The sequence below is a fragment of the Harmonia axyridis genome, chromosome 7, assembly GCF_914767665.1.
Source record: "Harmonia axyridis chromosome 7, icHarAxyr1.1, whole genome shotgun sequence".
NCBI classification, from domain to species: Eukaryota; Metazoa; Arthropoda; class Insecta; order Coleoptera; family Coccinellidae; genus Harmonia; species Harmonia axyridis.
The window spans coordinates 610,290-633,293 of NC_059507.1; the positions used below are offsets into that span (position 1 = coordinate 610,290).

General features: G+C 35.4%; 2 protein-coding genes across 3 annotated transcripts in view; one reads left to right on the forward strand and one right to left on the reverse strand.

The window, feature by feature from the left end:
- Window positions 1–23,004, reverse strand: part of LOC123683828 (transient-receptor-potential-like protein) — a 44,078-nt gene that overhangs the window by 19,793 nt on the left and 1,281 nt on the right. For both annotated transcript variants that reach the window (XM_045622758.1, XM_045622757.1), the window contains exon 3: window positions 20,131–20,230. The gene's annotated coding sequence lies outside the window, so the exon portion shown is untranslated. The remainder of the gene's footprint in view (window positions 1–20,130; window positions 20,231–23,004) is intronic.
- LOC123683829 (transient receptor potential protein) lies at window positions 2,964–22,439 on the forward strand. The gene is made up of 18 exons (XM_045622760.1): window positions 2,964–3,178; window positions 4,113–4,257; window positions 4,317–4,412; window positions 4,463–4,605; window positions 4,665–4,866; window positions 4,924–5,094; window positions 6,642–6,876; window positions 6,934–7,086; window positions 7,527–7,672; window positions 8,196–8,302; window positions 8,541–8,674; window positions 9,636–9,759; window positions 9,818–10,013; window positions 11,464–11,619; window positions 13,231–13,453; window positions 13,514–13,609; window positions 15,637–15,846; window positions 21,822–22,439. The coding sequence occupies exons 1-18, from the start codon at window positions 3,015–3,017 to the stop codon at window positions 22,298–22,300; spliced, it is 3,180 nt and encodes a 1,059-aa protein (XP_045478716.1). The 5' UTR covers window positions 2,964–3,014; the 3' UTR covers window positions 22,301–22,439.

Consider the following 23,004-nt stretch of genomic DNA (forward strand, 5'->3'; position numbering starts at 1 on the left):
GAGGGCGATACAGCGATTATAGCGATCTTCTAACTTTTCGATACCATTTTTGTGTTATGATTTGTCTTTCGTTTCAAAATAGGCCTCAGTTTCGGCGATTACTTCATCATTGGCGCTAAATTTCTTCACATCCAGCAATCTTTTGAGGTTTGAGAACAGGAAAAAGTCGCTGGGGGCCAGATCTGGCGAATATGGTGGATGCAGAAGCAATTCCAATACCAATTCATGCAATTTTTGAGAAATATTTATATATATATATATATATATATATATATATAATCTTTATCCCATTTGTTACCTTTCGGTGTATGGGTTTCATTATCTACATTTTCTATCTTAACAATAACTTAAAATAATTCTATGAAGAAAACTCAATAAAAGAATAGATAGTCCATTAATTGAATAATGTTGTTCATGAATACTTCTTGAATTTATATAATTTTGATAGAACAATTCAACAATTTCTAAACGTTGTTGAACCTGTATCTTTCATGAGAAATGTCTAAATAATACATTGTTATCATTAAAACCATTTTAAATTGTATAATTTCTATTGGAAAACTTCCAGACTGTGTTCCTTTTTTTTGTGATATAGTTAAACGGATTCTTATGAGTTTATAGGTCGAGCTTTCCGGTGGATTCTTAGCATAATAAAATTCCTGTAAAATTGAAATTGCAATCACGAAAAAATTTGGCAATGTAACTCCCTTAAGCATAGTATAGCACATTGAATTTATGTAATTTATTAGATTACCCCTCGTAGAAAAAACGATAATTGAATTTGCTCAATGGAGGTCAATGAAGACCTACAACCATCCAAACGCAGGGCAGGCTTTGGCAATAATTGCATTTCTCAAGAAATTCTCACTGCAGATTATAACTCTCGATAATCTTGAGTTTCAACGGTTCACTTTTCATTGTTCATCCATAATGGGATTGAAACTCCACTTATTTTGAAATAGTTATTTATAATACAAGTGCAGAAGGCATTGATATTCTTCCACGAGTTCAAAATTCAAAAATGAGCCATGATTTGGTGAATTTTTTTGAAGAACTAGTGATAGATTAAGCCATAGAGTACTAAACATAGGTAGAGGGAGTATACGCAATTTTTACATGTCCCCAACGTGCTTAGATTATGTTGTCAGATTGTGATATATTTTCAAATCCACAATTTTACTATATCGTTATGAATGAATATTATATCGAATGAAATATATTTATTTGAGTGAGTCCCGATTAAATATGCAAAGTTGAATATTTGTAATCCGCTATTTTTTCTAACTATCGAATTTATAATAATCAGAATATTTATCAGTTTCTGTATCTACCTGCTGAAATCCAAGGTTTGGCAACTTTTGCTCTCCTAGTGTCATCGGTTGTTTCACGTCGTTTGGCGCGCTTGAACTTTGTTTTCTGAATTTCTGATATATGTAAGTATTTATTTCAATATATTTTGAGTTGATATTACACTTTGATTCACTATGGAACATAAGAAGTGCGTTCTTTGTGGAGAAACTCGCGAATTGAGTGAAATATCGTATCACTCATATGTTTTAATTTCCGCGCGCTTCATGTCAAATTTGATAGTTCATGTTGGGGACAAAATTTGCTTACTGAAAATGACATATGAGACCTCTATCTAAGTTCATTTCTCTGAGAATCAAGCCTCCTCTACGAGTATTATACATTATTTTCTCTAATTCACTGAACTTTTGTTGAAATTAATGGAAAATTGCCATAAATATCGTTAAGTGATTTTTTCATTGAAAATTGTTGGTTGGCAGAACTGTTATCTGTACTAAAAATTAACTTTTCGCAAACTGATATTGAGATTTTTTTTTCAAATAAGATACCATGTATCTATATCTTAATATATATATTTCTTGTGTGCGTGTGTATGTGACTGAACTCCTCCTAAACGACTGGACCAATTTTGATGAAATTTTTTGTGTGTGTTCGTGGAGATTCGAGAATGGTTTAGATTTACAGTTTGGTCTACTGGAAAATGTTTTTTCAATTAATTGCTTATTTATAAGGAGTTGTTGATTTTGGAATGTCAAACGATGACATTTTGTGGCTTAGACATAGAAAATCCGTGTTTTTCTCACGGCCAATTGTACGTTGCGTGTTCCAGAGTTGGAAAACCATCGAGTTTGTTTGTTTATACTCCTCATGGACTAACTAAAAATATTGTACATCCAATGGCATTACGATAAATTAAGTTTTTGTAAATTAAAAAAAAATAAATATATATGTTATAAAATGTTTTGAGTGCAAGCTTTTTCACCTTTCATTAAAATGAGTTAAAGTTTTCATTTACGATGCTGTTATTTATTTAACAAAGTAATAACTTTTCAATAATAATTTTCATCAAAGCGGTCCAGATTGTTTCAGCTCATTAAAAAAAGTATGAAATTAAAGACGTGTGTACAGGACAACGTCTGTCGGGTCCGCTAGTTTCTATATATTTCGATTAAATCTTAGGTCAATAATGTTATTTTTTATATGATTGTACCCGGTCTACACAGATGTACAGGGTAGGCCAAATTGGACCAAAAATAAAGCATACTTGATATCTTTCTGAAGACATGTTCGAGACATTGAATTTTCAAATTTCATCTGAATTTCGAACTAAATAGAGCAGAACAGAAAATTTGATAATTCAATATCGAACATGACTTTAGAAATATATTGAGTATGCTTTATTTTTGGTTCAATTTGGCCTACCCTGTACATCTGTGTGGACCGGGCACAATTATATAAAAAATAACGTTATTGAACTAAGATTTCACCTAAATCCATAAGGTTCCAAAGGTTCATAATTGAAAATATCGAGAAGCAGTTCCAAAAAAAAAAACGGTTGATATCGCCACACTGATGGGCTAGTCCGGCCCTTAACTAACTATAATCCGTACAGCTTACCCATGGGAAAAACACTAATTCGTTTCAATAATGTTCGGAACCTTATAGCAACCGATATCAAAATATCAAGATTGACAATAAAATCAAACATGGAAACTACTGAATCTCGTCAGAATCTCTTGAATTGCACTGAGCAAAGGGGCAGTGAGGCTAACTATAACGCCTTGAAGGATATTCCGGATAAGCCTTTATCTGAAATAGAAAAGACTTTTTTGCTTCATGCTGAAAGAGGAGATGTGGCTACAGTGCGAAGGTATGTAAGCTTTAGAATATTTGCTTATTTTACTTTCAGTCAATATATCTAGTTTATATCATTGTAATTTGGTGTCAGATGGAATAGGAAAAATACTTTTTCAGAAACATTAACTTTAATTTAACTATTAAATTACTTTCCTGAAATCTCAAAATTCAAAATTAAAAAAAAAAGAATATATAACAAGGAGTTTTATTCCACATCAATAGAAATGTTATTGAAAATTTCATAAATTTAAAACCATTATGAGCTTAATTTTTCATTGAAGAAAATTCAAATTACAATAATCATAATGCTATCAAGTTTTCCAAATATTTAGCTCTTCTGTTTCGATGTTTGTTTGTTACGATTATTTCCATTTCAATTTCTTAATTCTTTGCCTTTCAACTTATTATATAGAATCCTCAAACAAGCAGGAAATAGTTATTTATAATATGAGTATAGAAGGAATTGATATTTTTCCACGAGTTTTAAATTAAAAAAAGAACCTCGAAATGACGAGTTTTTTGAATGAACGAGTGTAAGAATGAGCCTTCTATACTAGTATTATACCTTATTTTCTCTTATTCTTCTAAGTTCGAGTTCCAAGTACCAACATATAATAATGAAATATAACCGTAAAATCTGCGTGAAACTGAGATATTCCAGCACGATTTTGTTCTGCAAGGTACAGCAGAATGCAATGAATGAATGAATTTGCCACAGAATTAAAAAAATACAGTCAGCAACTACTTTGGTATCCAATTTTATCGAAAGTGAAATAATGGCAGGAAATATTTTATATCTTCTGTATTATATGCAAATATAGTTCATTTCTTATAATAGTAGAAGCAATAAAGTAGATAGATTTTACAAAAATGTTGGCAACGTCATTTCAATCAATCTCCCCTAATTATTGATTTTGAGTAACTAAACGAATTTTCGTTATCTATAGGATTATCGAAGAATACAAGGAATTCAAAGAGGAGTTCGACATCAACTGTGTAGATGCACTCAATAGATCAGCTTTAATTAGTGCCATAGAGAATGAGAACATAGATTTAATCAAGGTCCTTCTAGAAAAGGGTATAGCAGTAAAAGTGAGTCCAAAAGGTTTTTCATCCCTAAAAACCCAAACTTAACTCAAATTCTTATTCAGGATGGTCTTCTACACGCCATCAAAGAAGAATATGTGGAAGCAGTGGAGGTCCTACTGCTATACGAGGAAAAACATCATATACCTGGAGAGGCTTACGTAAGGAAAATTATAGGAAGTATACGCCAAGTCTAATCTTTTTCTTCCAGAGCTGGGAAAGAGTTGACAGGTGCTCTTCAACTTTTACTGCCGACATAACACCATTAATTCTAGCTGCCCACAAGAACAATTTCGAGATAATCAAGATCCTTCTAGACAGAGGTGCCACATTGCCCATGCCCCATGATGTCAGGTAGTTCCCTAATTTTCACATATCCAGGTACAACTACTTGGACATCTTCATGTTTCCAGGTGTGGCTGCGACGATTGCGTAGCTTCAAGTACTGCAGACTCCCTCCAACACTCCCAATCAAGAATCAACGCTTACAGAGCCTTAACAGCGCCATCTCTGATAGCCTTGTCTTCCAACGATCCAATATTGACAGCGTTTCAGCTGTCTTGGGATCTCAGAAGGTTGAGCAGGATGGAAACAGAGTTTAGAGCCGAGTATAACGTGAGGTCTTATAAAAAAACACGAAAAAAATCCTAATTCAACTCTTCTTATTTTCAGGAAATGAGGGGTAAGGTCCAAACTTTTGCTACTGCCTTACTACATCACGTTAGGAGTTCTTACGAGTTGGAGGTTATGCTGAATTATGATCCTACTGGAGAAACGTGGGATCCAGGGGAGCATCAGTCTTTGGAAAGGCTTAAACTTGCCATTAAGTACAAGCAGAAACAGGTAAACAATAATGAAATTTTTAGAGAACTTAATGAAAGAACTAGTTTACGTACTAACGAAAAAAATCGTTGAAGAACTGAGGAACTTTATAAATGAACAAGTTCACGAACTATACGAAAGAAGTAGTTGATAAATTAACGATTTATGTAAGAACTCATTGGAGAACTAACGACCTTGCGAACTAACTTTGAATATATGAAAAAACTCATTAAGGAACTGAGGAACTTTATAAAAGGACAAAAAATATATGAAAGACTTAGTATTGAATTAAAGAACTTCATGTAAGAACTAATGCGTAAAAAAGTGGAGTATATGAGTATATTATGAAAAAATCCGTTAAAGAACTCTATGAAAGAACTCAGCAACTTTATGAAAGAACTAAGGAACTTTATGAAAGAACTAAGGAACTTTATGAAAGAACTAAGGAACTTTATGAAAGAACTAAAGAACTTTATGAAAGAACTAAGGAACTTTATAAAAGAACTAAGGAAATTTATGAAAAAACTAGCTCGACAAGTAACGAACAACGAGTAAATAACAGATCTCATTGAAGTACCAGCTTGTTAACTAACGAACTACGAGTATCGCAAAACACTCGTTGAAAATTTATGGAATATTAATGAACTACGAGTATAGCAAAACACTCGTTGAAAAATCATGGAATATTATGTAAGAACGAAGCCCAAGAACTAACGAGTAAAATAAAAAAAGTAGTTGTCCAACTAATGAAGTACTGATATCAAAAGAACTCGTTAGAGAACTGAGGAAGTTTATGTAAGAACTAGTTCCATCTAGAAAGAACTAGTTCTTCTGAGGAAATTTATGAAAGAACTAGTTCTTCCACAAAGTTCTTTAGTTCTCTAATGAGTTATACAGGGTGTTTCCTAAACATGCGGCAAAAATTCAGGGGGTTGTTCCTTGGACTATTCTAAGAATATTTTGTCCTTTGATGATTTTTGAAAACCCTATTTGTTTCGAAGATATAGGGGAAACAAAATTTCAGATAATAACATTTTATTATGAAAAATTACATGAAAATTCAACTCAACCTACAAAAACTGTTGAAAATGACCACCTCTAGCCAGCATACAAGCATCCAATCTTCTCCTCATTGACTGCCGAACCCTTTCAAAAAAACCAGGATCATTTCTTATTAAGTTACACCCAGCAAACGAATTCAAATGAAAACCGTGTTTAATCTGTATTCCTTTACCACCTGCACTTATCAATTTTTAGTCAAAAGACTGGCCGTTTTTAGTAATTGGAATGTTGTTAAACACATTTAAAAATAAATTGTACCTACTTAGTAAACACAGTGCGGTACGCATTTTTATTTAAACTATTATTAATTTTAAAAATATGAAAAATGTTGTTCGCCCTGTATCTTCGAAACAAAGAGGTTTTTCAAAAATCATCCAAGGACAAAACATGCTTAAAATAGTCCAAGGAACAACCCCCTGAATTTTGGCCGCATGTTTAGGAAACACCCTGTATAATGTTAAAGAACTGATTTTCAAAATTTCTCAATATTTCTCAATTTTTTTCAGTTTGTTGCCCATCCGAATGTCCAACAACTGCTGGCTGCAATATGGTACGAAGGCCTTCCAGGTTTTCGTAGAAAAAACCTAGTAGGTCAGTCAATACAGGTGGCCAAGCTAGGTGCAATGTTTCCGGTATACTGCACCGTTTACATTTTCGCGCCAAAATCGACGATGGGTTCGTTTATGAACAAGCCCTTCGTGAAATTTATCTGCAACTCGAGTTCTTACGCGTTTTTTCTAAGTGAGTATCTTTTGGAGAAATTTTATTGGACGCATTTTGAACATTTTATTTTTCAAGTGTTACTCGGTGCAGCGTCTCAGAGGGTGGAGATTTTATTCTTGGAAATTGTTGGCAACGAATGGATGAGGGGTCTGGTTCAAGAATGGAAGAAAAGGGAGAGAGGTGCTTGGCCTGGTCTTGCCGAATACGGTGTGATAATATACGTTATAGGTAAAAGTCCAATGTGTTTGATTTCCACAGATTTCAAATAACAGTTCTAAAATAACTGTTATCACTAAAATAACCGTTAATACAAAAATAACTGTTATAAAATAACAATATTAAAATAACTCATATAAAATAACAAATTTGAAATAACTGCTATAAAATAGCTGTTATGATAATGAGCCTCAGATGAAAAACTGACTAGATCTCGGCTAAAAAGGCCGAAATTTCCCAATTTTGTCGACCTAACTATTAGTTACCCCTTTCTTATTATTAATAACAGGTTAATTTCAACAAAAAACATATAACGTCTGCGAGCACATGCCTGGAAATGATATAAATGGACCATTCCGAGCCGAGAATCCTCAATGGAGCCCTTGCTTGCGTGAAATCAACGTATAATGTTAATGATTTCTTCTAGGCATTCACGGAATGTGGATTTGCAGGTATAATATGGGGTGAAATAAGTGCCTTGTACAAAGATGGACTGTTGGAGTATGTTTCCGACCTCTGGAATATATTGGACTTCATCACCAACTTTTTTTACGTTATCTGGTTGGCAGTAAGGATATCCGCTTGTTTCATCACGTGGGTAAGATATACGAACACTTTTGAAAATCTTTACCATATGGTTTTTACAATAAGAGGTTTCAATTTGAATAGCCCGCTTTTTAGACAGCTGTCATTTTTGAAGCTGTCATCTTTTGACATTTGACAAGTAAAAAGTACACCAAGTAAACAATCCTAATTTAGCAAGAAAAGTTTAATGGCCATGTTAGTTCTTGAAGGTGATCACAATTGGCCGCCTAGATCTTGTGATTTAGTACTTTTAGACTTTTTCTTTGGGGCCAATGCTCCTCAATCGATTCATGACCTTCAAGATGGAATTCGTGAAGATATCAAGGACATACAGACGCAAATGTGTGAATGCTTTCCTCTTTACACTGATATAAACATTCATTGATTTCTCTTGAAATATACTCGTTTTTTTATTTCGATATCAAAATGAAACCTTTTATTGGAAAACCCTATACAAATCGGCTCTTCACATAGCTGATGAAACATGTAAATTCTGATTGTAATAAATCATCTATCTCTTACTTTCTTTTTTTTAGCGAGAAGAGCAAGCAGGTTTGAACCCTTGGTATCCAAGAGAGCAATGGGACATTTTTGAGCCGATGTTGATATCAGAAGGAGCTTTTGCTGCAGGAATGATATTCAGGTAGATATATAAGCTTTTTGTTCTCTTTATATCTGTTTTATTCTGTCGATTCCTGGTTTGTTATTTATTAGTTATTTAATTTGATATTTTTTCCGAGAAAACTTTCAGAAATAATTGTTTTAAAAACTTTGTTTAGTTAGGTGAAGAATATAAAAATATATTGTTATGTTAATGCAGCTCATAACATCAATTTTTGTTTGTTTGAGAGTATCCTGTATTACATCGTTATTTTTTTCAGTTTCCTAAAACTGGTGCACATCTTCAGCGTGAATCCTCACTTAGGACCTCTCCAAATTTCATTAGGAAGAATGATAATAGACATCGTTAAATTCTTCTTCATTTACACCTTGGTGTTGTTTGCATTTGGATGTGGTAAGCAGTTTAAAAAAAAATTCTCCGCTAGATGGATTCGTACGATTTGTCGAATCGAATCTGACATATTTTTATGTTTTGAAAGCATCATTGGCTCAAAAATCTGTTTATCTTCCAAATCTCCCCCAGCGATGTCTAATATTAATCATTCCCTCCCAAAAGGGTGAACAGAAGTTTCCACAAATTTTTCACCAGACTTCGTGGAGTTTTATTTTTCCTCCGAATTTAAAAACTACAAACATCATTTATTTCTAGAGTGAACGTTTCAGAATGGAAAAGCTGTGAGCTCTAAAAAAATACTTTATTTTGTTATGCTTCATCAGTTATGTACATCCATTAATCCAAAGAAAACCTCGAGATGCTGGATCCCATCCTCTTTTTCTCGCATACTAGACTATTCCAAGTTTTATCTGGAACAAACTGAGCGATGTTATAATGAGGGTGGATTTTCCAGCAGATTTTCAACAACAGGATTGTTCGATATACATGAAGCCGACAGCGATGAATAATATATTATCCAATAAATGTATATTCTCGTTTTTGGCGTAATGGATCATTATTTACGTAAGATGGCTTGGTTTTCATATGGAAATTACGTATATGAAATATCCCAAATTTTGTTACTTCAAAAAAAAAATTGTCTGAGATCATAACCGTGAATAGAAGTGGAAAACTCAAGATTTTTCCAAGTGAATATTGATGTATATAAGGTGTTATAAACTGATATTTAGGGCTTAACATTCGAGTTAAACTTTGGATATTTGTTTTTCTTTATAACTCCAATACCATCCCGAAATTTGTCAATGTAATATCCCAAACAACGACAACCTAAGTGGTATTGCGTAGCGTGTGGCGCCATCTCACGAGTTACCAAATAACTGCAATGTATTTCACAGAAGACATTTCCTAAAAAGAACTATTTTTTCTTCTTCTAACAAAGTACTTTCACCATTCCACACAGGTTTGAACCAGTTGCTTTGGTATTACGCAGAGTTAGAAAAAGACAAGTGCTATCACCTGCCAAATGGACTACCAGATTTCGAGAACCAAGACAAGGCTTGTACGATTTGGCGAAGATACGCTAAGTATACTCAAACGTCAAATTGAACATGTTACCATAGGTCTATACGTTTTATGTTTCAGCTTGTTCGAGACGTCGCAGTCGCTCTTTTGGGCCAGTTTTGGCTTGGTGGATTTGGTATCTTTCGATCTCACCGGAATCAAAGGGTTTACCAGATTTTGGGCTTTGCTGATGTTCGGATCTTACTCGGTGATCAATGTTATTGTGCTACTCAACATGCTGATCGCTATGATGTCTAACTCTTACCAGATCATTTCAGTAAGTCTAATTTTACAGGATGTTTGGGAATTCTTGGGTGGTCTAACTTATATTAACATTACATTACAGATATACCCATTGAGTCCTAGTTCTTTGATATTTCTCTTTAGGTCCATTATCTGGCATAACTTTAAGGTGGTAACTTCCTCACTTCTACAAAGTCTCTTGTCCAAAGCATGTTTTACTGATCTGGAGTGTCTTCATCCTCCCCGCAGAATCTGCACTTGTCTTTTTCTGCTAAACTCATTCTCTTGAGGTGCTTCCTGAGGTTACAATGGCCTGTAAGGAATCCAGTCAGTAGGTGTAGTATATTCTTGCTAAGATACAGATAGTTCTTAGATCTCATAGTATCAAAGTTAAGAAGATATTTTTTGGAATGATCCAAGCTAGGAAGATTCCACCAGAGTGTTTTAACTTCTCCTGAAACTCTGTCTTGGATAAAGCATTTACCTCCAGGATTATTTCCAGTTTGTACTTGTAGTATGGCAATTTTTCACTTTGCATTACTTCTAATGTGATTGCCAATTCCAAGTGAAGTATTTTTCCTACTGCTGGACATCCATATCAGTATCAATCGTCAGTGATAGTGCCTTCCTTTATGATTTGCTTGCAGTAGTTTCTCGCTGAGATCACTTTCTCTTGGCCAACTAGAAGAAAACCTTCCTACATACCTGGATACTTTCTCCAAAGAGTGAACAAATAGGTCGACGCTGCAATGTCGACATAATCCTGGTTCACCTCGTTGAAATGATCTTCCATGTAAGGGCTTCTTCTTCCATAGTTGTAGTTATATAAATCTTGCACCTTGTGCAGTTGTAAAGGTGTTGATTCGTCTTCTTCACACAATGTTTGGTAGGTCTCTGACGTACTTGATGGGTCTTTGAAGTATGTTCATAGACTTTCTGTTTGCCAATGAGCTAGATCCATGATGTTCAGCCTGCCTCCTTTATTCTTTGGCAATGTTGTCCTCCCAATGCTTCTTTTCGGATGATGCCTCTTTGCTTTTGACATCTTATCCATATCTGTTTTGTTCCATACCGAAAAGATGATGTTGGGTTTGAACATGCATATGTGTTGATGGCTTTCTATTCATATTTAGACAGATAAATTCTCTGTCTTCAATACGAAGACTTTCCGAATAAAGTTTTCCATTTGATGATTGTTCTGAAGGTGAAATTCTCAGGGCACATTTCGAGTGCAATTGTTCAGATGAACTCCACGTCGCAGTTTTTCCAGATATTCCAGTAAAACGGTGGAAATGATTAACCTCAACGTAAAGCGCCCTTCCTGGTAGCGATTACAACAAGTTCCAAGTGTACATGAAAGTTGATTACTCTCGTCGCCATCAAGAATCGTCCTGAAGTTAAACAGAGGGACACGTACACTACTCTTGGAGTATATTTGCGTCTGCATAGCACTCTCTCAGATTGATATTTCCTCTGATTCGCAGGAAAGGGCCGACACTGAATGGAAATTTGCCAGGAGTAAATTGTGGATGAGTTATTTCGAAGACGACGATGACCTGCCGCCCCCTTTCAATCTGATGCCCCAGCCGAAAAACTTTCTGGGCAACTGTCGCAAGAAGCAGAGGTCCAAGAGTTTTATAGTAGGTGAAGATTTCTATAAATGCCTTTTGGCGTTCGAGTTTTGGTTAATATTAGATGTTCTCGTTCTAATAGGGAACGGGTTTTCCAATAGAAATGATACAATTTGAAATTGTTATAATGATAAAACTGTGTATTATTTTTGACATTTCTTATGTCATTTGAATTCGGTAGGTTATGTTACATAGGTGTAAAACTTTGCTTCCGCCGTTTTTTTCCGAAATTCGAGGCTTTATTGTGAAAAACTGGTTATACATTTATGATTAAAAGTATACGCTCTATTAGTGTGACCTCACACACCGCCATTTTTGGTTCTCCTGTCAGTGTTCGGAATCCAAACAAATAAATTGTCAGTCAAATTAGTACGGTGTCGTTGAAGGAATTGGCTTATTTTCATAAATAAGAGTATTTGAGGAACGATTTCAGTATTAATTGATAGACAGAAGGAACGAGGTTAATACCAGTAAGTTTGAATCCTGTATCATTCCCCAGATTTTGTAAAAAGCCGTGTTTATTAGTTGAACTTCAAGTTCGAACTTAGCTCTATTAGTGATGACGTCACACACAGCCATTTTTGGTTCTCCTGTCAGTGTTCGGAATCCAAACAAACAAATTGTCATTCAAATTAGTACGTTGTCGTTGAAGAAATTGGCTTATTTTGATGAATAAGATTATTTAAGGAACGATTTTACTATTAATTGACAGACAGAAGGCACGAGATTAATGCTAGTAAGTTCGAACTTGAAGTTCAACAAATAAACACGGCTTTTTACAAAATCTGGGGAATGATACAGGATTCAAACTTACTGGTATTAACCTCGTTCCTTCTGTCTATCAATTAATACTGAAATCGTTCCTCAAATACTCTTATTGATGAAAAGAAGCCAATTCCTTCAACGACACCGTACTAATTTGAATGACAATTTATTTATTTGGATTCCGAACACAGACAGGAGAACCAAAAATGGCGGTGTGTAACGTCACACTAATAGAGCGTATAGTACCATTTTTATGGTGGATTTATGCACCGTACCTAAGAACTAAGGACTAAGAACAATGAACTAAGAACTAAACCTAAGAATGCAGTAGCGTTTATGCACTCTCTTGTTAGTTCTTAGTTAAGGCATGCGCACGTGCTCGAACTACTTTCTACTTGTTCTATACTTTGATGTTTGACATTGATATTTATTGAAAAAAATTAAATTCAATTTTTTCAAATACACCTAATACTTTTCATCGATAAACACGAATAAAGAACATAAAATGATAGAAACTGGTACTCGTTAATATTGAAATTCAATGCGGCGCACGCGCGCTTCTATATTTTACCTGAGCCCTTAGTTCTTAGTTAACAGTTGGCCTGCTAATGTTAGTTCTTAGTTCTTAGGAAACGTGCATAAACGCCCTCATTAATTTGTTAGCGTTCAATTTTTAGGTCTTAGTTCTTAGGTTTAGTCTTAGTTCTTAGGACTGGTGCATAAATCCACCATTAGTAATGGCGTAGTTTTTACTCGTGAAATGTCAAAGGATGACAGCTGTCCTGATAGCAGGCTACTCCAAATGAAACTTCATATTGAAAAACTTTCTTTTCAACGTCAGCCGATCTTTTCCAGAACAAGTCCATGGAGAGGTGCAAAGAACGCTACAACCTGGTGATGAAACTCCTCATCAGAAGGTACGTAACAGCTGAACAGCGAAATCGCGAGGACTTTGGCGTGACCGAAGACGACGTCATGGAAATCCGCCAGGACATCTCGTCCTTGAGATACGAGCTCATCGACATCCTACGTCAGAACGGCATGACTACCCCGAAAATAGCGTCGGACGAAGTTCTGCGTGAGTATGATGAATGATATTCATATCCGGTCACTGTTGCGTGATCGATACAATTTGCAGTGGCTGGTAAGAAGTGTAAACTGATGGAGAGGAGGATCCTGAAGGATTTCCAGATAGGGCTGATGGGCGGACTGGCGAAGAGCATGGAGACTTTCGGTGAGTCTTGCATTTGTCTCGAGTTGTTTTTTTTTAACCCTTTGATGGATGGGTTTTGAGACGAAGAAGGATCTAGAGTCTAGACAATGAATTATTTCGCTGGCGCTTTGTATCGACTTTAAAAATAAAGTGTTATCTATGTCAAGGTCCACATTTCACAGGCTGGTTTCAATGTCAAGCAAAATTGTCATCTTAAGCGTAAATGTTTGATTGAAGGTTGGCCATTTAACAGTTAGGATCGTTAATTTATTGTTTCAATTATCTGATTAATAAAATGCACGCCCAAATGAAAATATTGCTGCTGTATGTGAAAGTATTGAAAAATATCGAAATGTATCCATTCCTCGGCGCGCACAACATTTGGGCCTCTCTTACGGCACGCTATGGCTTACTATGCATCTGGATTGGCATCTCCATCCTTATAAGGTTCAGTTGACACAAGAACTAATGCCAGCTGACCATGAAATGCTTAGAACATATGCCCATTGGGTGCTTGGACAACAACGTTTGGATGACGATTTTTTTGCATCGAATTTTCTTCAGCAACAAAGCACAGTTTTCACTTGGCGGCTATGTAAACACTAAAATTATCGCATATGGGGCATTGAAAATCATCGTGTAACTGTTGAGACACCATTGTTACATACACAAAAAGTCACTGTATGTTGCAACGGGTGTTTTTTTTCGAGGTATATAACTTTAAGTTGGCATTACGGTTCAAGATGGCGACCGATTCAACAGCTGTCAAGTGATTTATTCTCAGTTTGGTTTGGCAATTCATCATGAATAGACACACGTCTGAACAACGCTTGCAAATAGTGCAATTTCATTTCGAAAATAATGGTTCTGTGCGGAATACGTATCGCGCACTACGTCCATTTTATTTTGTTTAGCGATGAAGCGCACTTCTGGTTGAATGGCTACGTCAAAAAACAAAACTGCCGCATTTGGAGTAAAGCTAATCCTCAAGTGTATGTCGAAAGACCGTTACATCCAGAAAATCTGACTGTTTGGTGCGCTTTATGGGCTGTTGGAATTATTGGTCCGTACTTCTTCAAAAACGATGATGGCCAGAACGTTACAGTCAATGATGATCGGTATAGAGCCATGATTACTAACTTTTTCATTCCTGAATTGAACAACCATGATGTCCAGGAGCTGTGGTTCCAACAAGACGGCGCAACATGTCACACAGCTCGTGCCACAATCGATTTATTGAAAGACACGTTTGGTGACCGCCTAATTTCACGTTTTGGACCTGTGAATTGGCCTCCAAGATCTTGTGATTTAACATGCTAGACTACTTTCTGTGCAGCTATGTGAAGTCATTGGTCTATGCGGATAAGCCACAAACCCTTGACCATTTGGAAGACAACATTCGCCGTGTTATTGCCGATATACGGCCACAAATGTTGGAAAAAGTCATCGAGAATTGGACGTCCAGATTGGACTACATCCGAGCCAGCCGTGGCGGTCATATGCCAGAAATCATATTTAAAATGTAATGCCACAAGATTATCTTGCGGTTGAATAAAATTCATTTCAATCGAATAATCCATCGTTGTTTTATTGCAATTTAAAGTTCTATAGCTCTAAAAAAACACCCTCTACAATTTGGTTTGGTGGTCTGTTCTTCTTTGAAAATTAAGAAGAGATCACTAAAACCGTCAATTCTCATCGTTATAGCCAAAAGATTACCTTTTTTTTGCCTGAACTGAATTTTATGGTATTGGAAGAGATATGGTTCCAGTAAGATGGTGCAACAAGTAACACAACAAGATCCGTTTTGACTTTATTGCAAAAAAAATTCTCAGGACTCGTAACTTCTCGTTTCTGTGATATGAATTGGCCACCAATATCTTGTAATTTATCGCCTTTGGTTTTTTTTTGTGAGGTTATGCAAAGAATCACGATTATACTGATGTAGTATATTTGTGCTTTATTTTTACATGTTGAAAGCCTCATTCCTCCTCTGATTAAATAAAATTATATGTATCAACATTTCAATCAATTTGATTTCAATTCAGGAAAAGATACGAAAGATGTATTCGGCCAGCTTGCTAAGGTGATAGCAAAGAAGACCATTAAGAGAAAATCCAAGAACTGGAATGAAGTTGTGAAGAAGAAGGCCTTGACTCAAGACCAAATAGGATCTATTGATGTTGAGGAGAAAGCAAGACAAAGGAGGCAAAGCTTAAGGAGACGCTCTCAAGATGGAGATGGCAAAACAAAAAGAGGTATGTGTTTTTTAACCATTCGAAGAATACCTCATCAGCTGTGAAATAAAGATGATATCAAATATACGGGGTGTTAACTTGGTAAGTACCCAAATTCTCTTGGACTAATTCCATTTTATTTGAATTATTCAAAAGGAAAACCTTATAAATTTGTGTACCTACTCCATGAACCCCCTGTATGTAGCCCTTTGAAGGAAATGCAAATGGACTGCACTCTGACATTCGACTATAACGTCCCTGAAGATCATCCCACGCCAACACCTAACCTCAGCACATAAAATAAACCTTTTTCGTTCATAAACAAGTTCAGTCGACAAGATGAATGCATTATTCATTGAATATTACACTTCGATTGGCCCCGCAGAAATAGAATTTTACATTTCAATTCACCGATGTAGATGCAGAAGATAATGCACCTAGAATCGATTAACGTGATATAAGCATCAAGAATAGCACCTTAACCTAGGTCGTCGAAAATGCGTTCTATACAGGGTGTTCAAACATTATAAGACGCTCTAACCATGAAATTTTCGATTTTTTTCGACAAAGTATCATTAGGCTCCATTAGAGCTAAATTATCAAATTGTTCGTAAATATACTGGGTGTACCAAAAAGGTTGAATGACCAACATATGTTTTTTCATATGGAACAACGAAACTTCGAACAAACTTGAGCTTATTTATTCCATGCAATCTGAAAATTCAATAAAAAGCAGGTTGTTCCTTGCAAAAAACATATGTTTGATCATTCACACTTTTGTGGTGTACCCAGTGTATTTTCAAACAATTTGAGATGTAGTCCAAAAGGAGCCTAATGATACTGTGCCGAAAATTATTTCATTATTACTTATGTATGGAATTTTCAAATAGAAATTATACAATTTAGGTTGGTTATAAAATTAGGAGGACACTTGAAATATACAGGGTGATTCACCGGGATGGCCTATTAGAAGTTTATGGTAAACTTATCATAATTTTGATTTGGAAATTGGCATATTCGCGAGTTTGAAACAATGATCTTTCTTATCATTTTCAAATCTCTACAACTCTCAAAGTATTCATTTTAGATATAGAGTTTGAGTAATCCCCACTAATTTTGTATGTAGAATCTACTGAAATAATAAAAAATATAGGTGTTCGGTACTGTGCGATTGGCAACATCGCATCGAATATATCGTTGAAGTACCTACCACTTGAGAAGGTTCGACCCCAGGCAACAAACACCCCATACAAGGGACAGTTTCTACCATAATCTCGAGTCAGACACCCACAGTCTAACGAAACAAAACCAATTAATACACTCTACTCAATTCTATCCAAATATATAAGCGTCAGGCTGGTTCAACTTGTATGTGATCTGTGCATCAATAAACACCTATTCATAAAATTAGAATTTGTGTTTCAAAACAACCACACCCCATTTCAATAGGTTCTAATTTGAAAATCTTGAGTTTTGATGAATTTGAGTTGTACAAGTTCATGATCTTCTTATAAACACCCTGTACAGTTTTCGTCCGTACTTCGAACAGTCTGATAATACTGTGTATTTGCAGAATCAAAAATTTTTTCCAAAAAAGCTTTTTCTGCAGAAAATTTCAAAAAAATGTGAGTACTCATCGCCACCATTTTTTTCATAAGTTCATAACTCATGAACTGTGTTTACCCAAGGTATGGCACATTGCCGAAATTGTCGTAAAAAAATCCAACTAACGATGCAATAATATACTGGGTGTGCCATTTTAAATAAGGAAGTAGTAGTCTGTTTCCGGTGAATCACCCTGTATAAGGGACAATTATTGAAATGAGATGAAATATTACGGTTATTGCGTAAATCATAATCCATATTTAAACTTCAAACACCCCAGGATCTAGCAATATTTGCATGAAGTATGTTGGGCAGAATCATCATATTTTGAGGTCTAAAATTTGGAATTCAGAGACAATAAATCACTCTGTATCTTTTTTTTCTTCATCTCCAACATAATTAAATTATGAATCCATATCTAAAGTATCGAAAAAAAATCTTTCAGATGATCATTTCACAAATTCGCGAGATACCATCAAAGTGATGAATATTTAAGGGTCTTAATTTTCTACAACACCCCCGTACTCTTTTTTGAATCCAATGAAACAGCCTGGAATAAAATTCACCATTGAAAAATCTCTCAATAGAAACGATACATAAGCATGTTATCTACTCCATTCATTCAGACAGTAAAATAACGAAAAAAGCTGCACGAATGGAAAATAATACCTACACTCTACATTGCCTCATCGATATACAAAAATTCATTCAGAAAATTTATCCGATTGAATAGACTTGCCTTGAAATCTGTATCAACCGAAAATTGAAACATATACCTCCGATCTTTCCATTACAGTTAATGGTTTCAGAAAGGTTCAAGTTGCCAAACTATAGAGTGCTGGTCGAATATTATTGTATCAGAAAATACTGATAACTGAAAATCCCTAATTGAACTTATACAAGGGGTGTTCCTTAATTGGAGGTACAAAGAAAATTGACAGATTCCTCCTGATTGGGAAAGAGTTCTCTTCACAGATGAGTCTAGATTCTGCCTCTACCATTGTGATCGACGTTCCCTTGTATACAGACGTCCACATGAAAGATATGCTCAGTGCAATTTCCTGAATACTACTGGTTTCGGGGGAGGATCGATTATGGTATGGGGTGGAATATCTTTGACTGCTCGTACAGACCTAGTGGTCGTTGAAAATGGAGCTATGAATGCTGATAGGTATATAAGGAACATTCTTGAAGAGCATGTAGTGCCATTTGTCCCATACATTGGTGAAAATTTCATTTTTATGGACGATAATGCCAGACCCCATCGTGCGCGCATCGTTCAGGAGTACCTTGAAGAGGTTGAAGTCTCTCGAATGGAATGGCCAGCAAGAAGTTCAGATCTCAATCCGATTGAGCAGGTTTGGGACAACTTCAATAGAAGGCTGAGAAGTTCAGAAAATCATCCAGCTACTCTAAATGACTTAGAAATCCAACTCGGAGAAATCTGGGAAGGATTAGATCAGAACATTTTAAGATCACTCATTTTGAGTATGAACCGTCGTTGCCGAGCTGTAATTAACGCAAGGGGTGGAAATACCAAGTATTAAATCACTTATCAGCATTCCAGTATTTTGAAAATTGTTTATTTATCTTCTTTCACATAAGATTCGGTGAAATCCTGAATTTTTCTTCCATTTAATGTGTCTTGTTTCGTTCAAAACCTTCCCGAGAGAACATAAAAAATAAGTTATAAAGTCAATGTAGAGTTAACTTTCATTAAAATTGAGATTTTCAGAATGAGCGTTAATTTTTTTGCGCAGTGTATATTGTGGAGTGGGGTCCTATAAGAAAAATAAACCAAATTTTATCACCCTGTATTTCGAAAAGAAACCTCTTGTAGACTCATATTTATAGAACTTTTTTTCTTGAAATGATCCGAGGATGTACTTCCAACATGGGAATTATACAATTCAAAATGGTAACTTATAATGGCAACACTGTGTAACATTTTTTTGAAATTTCTCATGTCATTTGTATTCAGTAATTTATGTCATTCAAACAAGAAAATATGCACGCTTCAACAACGTTTAGACATTTTTTATCGAAATCAAAACTAAGAAAAATTCAAGAACAATTTATGGACAACATTATTCAGTCCAAGGGGGCAAATGTCGCGTGAATAAAAGAGAGCTCAAAAGCTCCTGGCCAAACATTAAAACCCCTCCCAATTTTTTTATTACAAGTTCGCAAAAATTTTAGTCAGAAAGTAATTAATATTCACCAATACTGGCCACCTCACAGTCCGGATCTATCCCTATTGAACTTTTGCTCAGAGAATCTCACGAATACTGCCAAAATGTGAATAATATCTGATAGTTTCTGAAATATGAGCTCTCACACTTAAAACCATGAGATGAAATTGTAGGGAGACTTTTAAATTCCAAAATCAATGTAGATCCTTATCCAATACAAGTTGTTATTTTTGTATAATAAATTTCGTAATAAAATTCGATAATTCAATCTGCCTGGTGTTTGTTTTTTTGTTTGAGTTGAATCAATAAAAAATCTCCAAGAGGAAACATGTTAGGGAAAAATGTTAGGTTCATGGTTTTGAGGGAGGGGGTACATATGCCTGAATCTCTCTCATTTCATTCGAAAAAAATTTCCGTTAGATGTTTACTTTTCGAGATTTTAGACTGATTTAACTAAAAAAAAATCACCCGGTATGTTACACAAAGAATTAATGATATGACTACTCACCAAAAACACAACGTAGTCCACTCAAAATCCAAAACTGAACCATGGGAATGCGGAAGATGTGGAACCCATAACAGGATCTACGATTCTGACAGACTTGCATCTGTAAACCAGCGAAAATCATTCGAAATATTTCAAATTTAAGTATGTTTATCCACAACTGTAATAATAAGATATATACACGCCTGCCATACCGATGATGTTTAAATTTAGTATCATATTACCAGTGATCCTATTTTTAAAGGTGTCCATCCTGAGATTCACATTGTAAACTATTATTTTTTTTTCGATATACTACTGGCTGATTGAGTGAATTGAATTGTTATCGTTTCGATTCGTGTTTTCATCATAAATTTCAGGGAGGATATTTTTTTAATAACTGTTAGAGTACATGAATAGCGTTTTGTTATATTTTTATTGTGAATTATCAATTCGAAATATGTATGTAGTTTGTTGTTCCACATAACGGGTGTTTTTTTTTTTCGAGGTATATAACTTTAAGTTGGCATTACTATTCAAGATGGCGATCGATTTAACAGCTGTCAAGTGATTTATTCTCAGTTTGGTTTGGCAATTCATCATGAATTGACTCACGCCTGAACAATGCTTGCAAATAGTGCAATTTCATTTCGAAAATAATGGTTCTGTGCGGAATACGTATCGCGCACTACGTCCATTTTATTTTGTTTAGCGATGAAGCGCACTTCTGGTTGAATGGCTACGTCAACAAACAAAACTGCCGCAATTGGAGTGAAGCTAATCCTCAAGTGTATGTCGAAACACCGTTACATCCAGAAAAACTGACTGTTTGGTGTGCTTTATGGGCTGATGGAATCATTGGTCCGTACTTCTTCAAAAACGATGATGGCCAGAACGTTACAGTCAATGGTGATCCGTATAGGAGTCATGATTAGTAAATTTTTCATTCCTGAATTGAACAATCATGATGTCCAGGAGCTGTGGTTCCAACAAGACGGCGCAACATGTCACACAGCTCGTGCCACAATCGATTTATTGAAAGACACGTTTTTTTATTTCACGTTTTGGACCTGTGAATTGGCTTCCAAGATCTTGTGATTCAACACCACTAGACTACTCTCTGTGGGGCTATTTAAAGTCATTGGTCTATGCGGATAAGCCACAAACCCTTGACCATTCGGAAGACAACATTCGCCGTGTTATTGCCGATATACGGCCACAAATATTGGAAAAAGTAATCGAAAATTGGACGTCCAGATTGGACTACATCCGAGCCAGCCGTAGCGGTCATATGCCAGAAATCATATTTAAAATGTAATGCCACAAGATTATCTTGCGGATAAATGAAATTCATGTCAATCGAATAATCCGTTGTTTTATTGCAATTTAAAGTTCTATAGCTCTAAAAAAAACACTCTTTAGCATACCTTCCTTTTTACAACGAAATGAACATTCATTGATTTCTCTCAAAATAAACTCTTTTTTTTTCTAATATCGAAATGAAACTTTTTAATGGAAACCCCTTTATTTAGATTCGTGTGGTTCGAAATATCCAACACAATTTAACTGCTATTAGAACAATATTTAATCGAAAAAAGAATTGAGTTCGACCCCATTTTTCGACATCGTTCATTTTCCATTAATCATACTTTTCAATCCATACTGCTTCAAACTTTGTTTAGTTGTCTCTAGTAATTCAAACATAACTTTTCCAGCGAGAAAATTCCCACCGCTAGCTGAGGTCATCAAACTGGGTCAGATGGAATCAGCTGCTGCGGCAGCCCATCTTCAGGTTGACGTGGACCAGGGTAAGACCAAGGCTCCTAAATCTCCAGCTGCAGTGAGTCAGAAACCAGCATTGAGTCCAATACCTTCGAAATCTCCAGCTTCTTCCAAAACTCCTACTCCTAACCCTACACCTTCAACCACCAAGAAACAAGACACAACGATAACGATAGAAGACAAATCTGAAGTGAAATCACCAAGTCCTGCACCAACAAGAACTCAAAAGACCTCAACCAAGTCGGTGGTTGTCAAAGTACCAGAGAAGCCTAAAGTTAAAGAGGAAGATAAAGACAAAAATGATGAAAAACCAACGATTGAGAGCACTTGTAAGGCTACCACCATTTCTGAGGTGCCTCGACCATCTACTTCCAAAACTGGTACAGCTAAGAAGAATCTGCCATGGCTCTAGGAGGGTTATTTTTTTGTTTTAAGGATCTTTCATTCACACATGAAAAAGTGGATTACTAGAGTTTTCTAGAAATTCGATTTTGAAATACACTGTTATGTAAGGTGATTCGTTCAAAAAAGAATAATAAAAAGATTATGATTTAATTCAGTTTTTCATTTCTTAGAGACAAGAATAATTGTAATTTGGTGGAACACGAAAGGAAAGAGATAAATTTAGAAAATCCTAAAAACTCTTTTACGAAAACACCCAAAAACTTGCAACATTCAAGTTTGTTAATGGACAAAATCCAACTAGGGATACTCTAAATATCATAGTTCAAATTTTTGTTTTTCTGTGAATTTCAAAACTTCGTATTCGATTGAGATTAAAAGGATTTTCCAATAAGAGATTTAATTTTGAATAGCCCGCTATCTGGGCATCTGTCACTTTTGAAGCTGTCATTTCTTGACATTTGACAAGCCGCCTTTACTAAAAATTGGACGATATTAGCTTCAATAACACATTGAAATTGTCAAAACTGAAAATATAGAAGCAGACCTCCAAAAAAATTGAAAATGCACTAGGTGAAGTCAAGTGCTTTTGAGAGCTCGTTCATCATGCCTCAATTGCGCATTTGAAGAGGCCACATATAAAGTTCTGTGTTCTTCTAAGGCACAATTGGCGCATAAATGATCAAACTCTCAGAAGCTCCTGACTTCATATCA

Coding starts and splice junctions, on each gene's coding strand:
- LOC123683829 (XM_045622760.1), top strand. CDS start 3,015: ATGGAAACTACTGAATCTCGTCAGAATCTCTTGAATTGCACTGAGCAA. Junction 4,867..4,923: donor AGTTTAGAGCCGAGTATAAC/GTGAGGTCTTAT, acceptor TCTTATTTTCAG/GAAATGAGGGGTAAGGTCCA. Junction 13,610..15,636: donor GAAGAGCATGGAGACTTTCG/GTGAGTCTTGCA, acceptor ATTTCAATTCAG/GAAAAGATACGAAAGATGTA.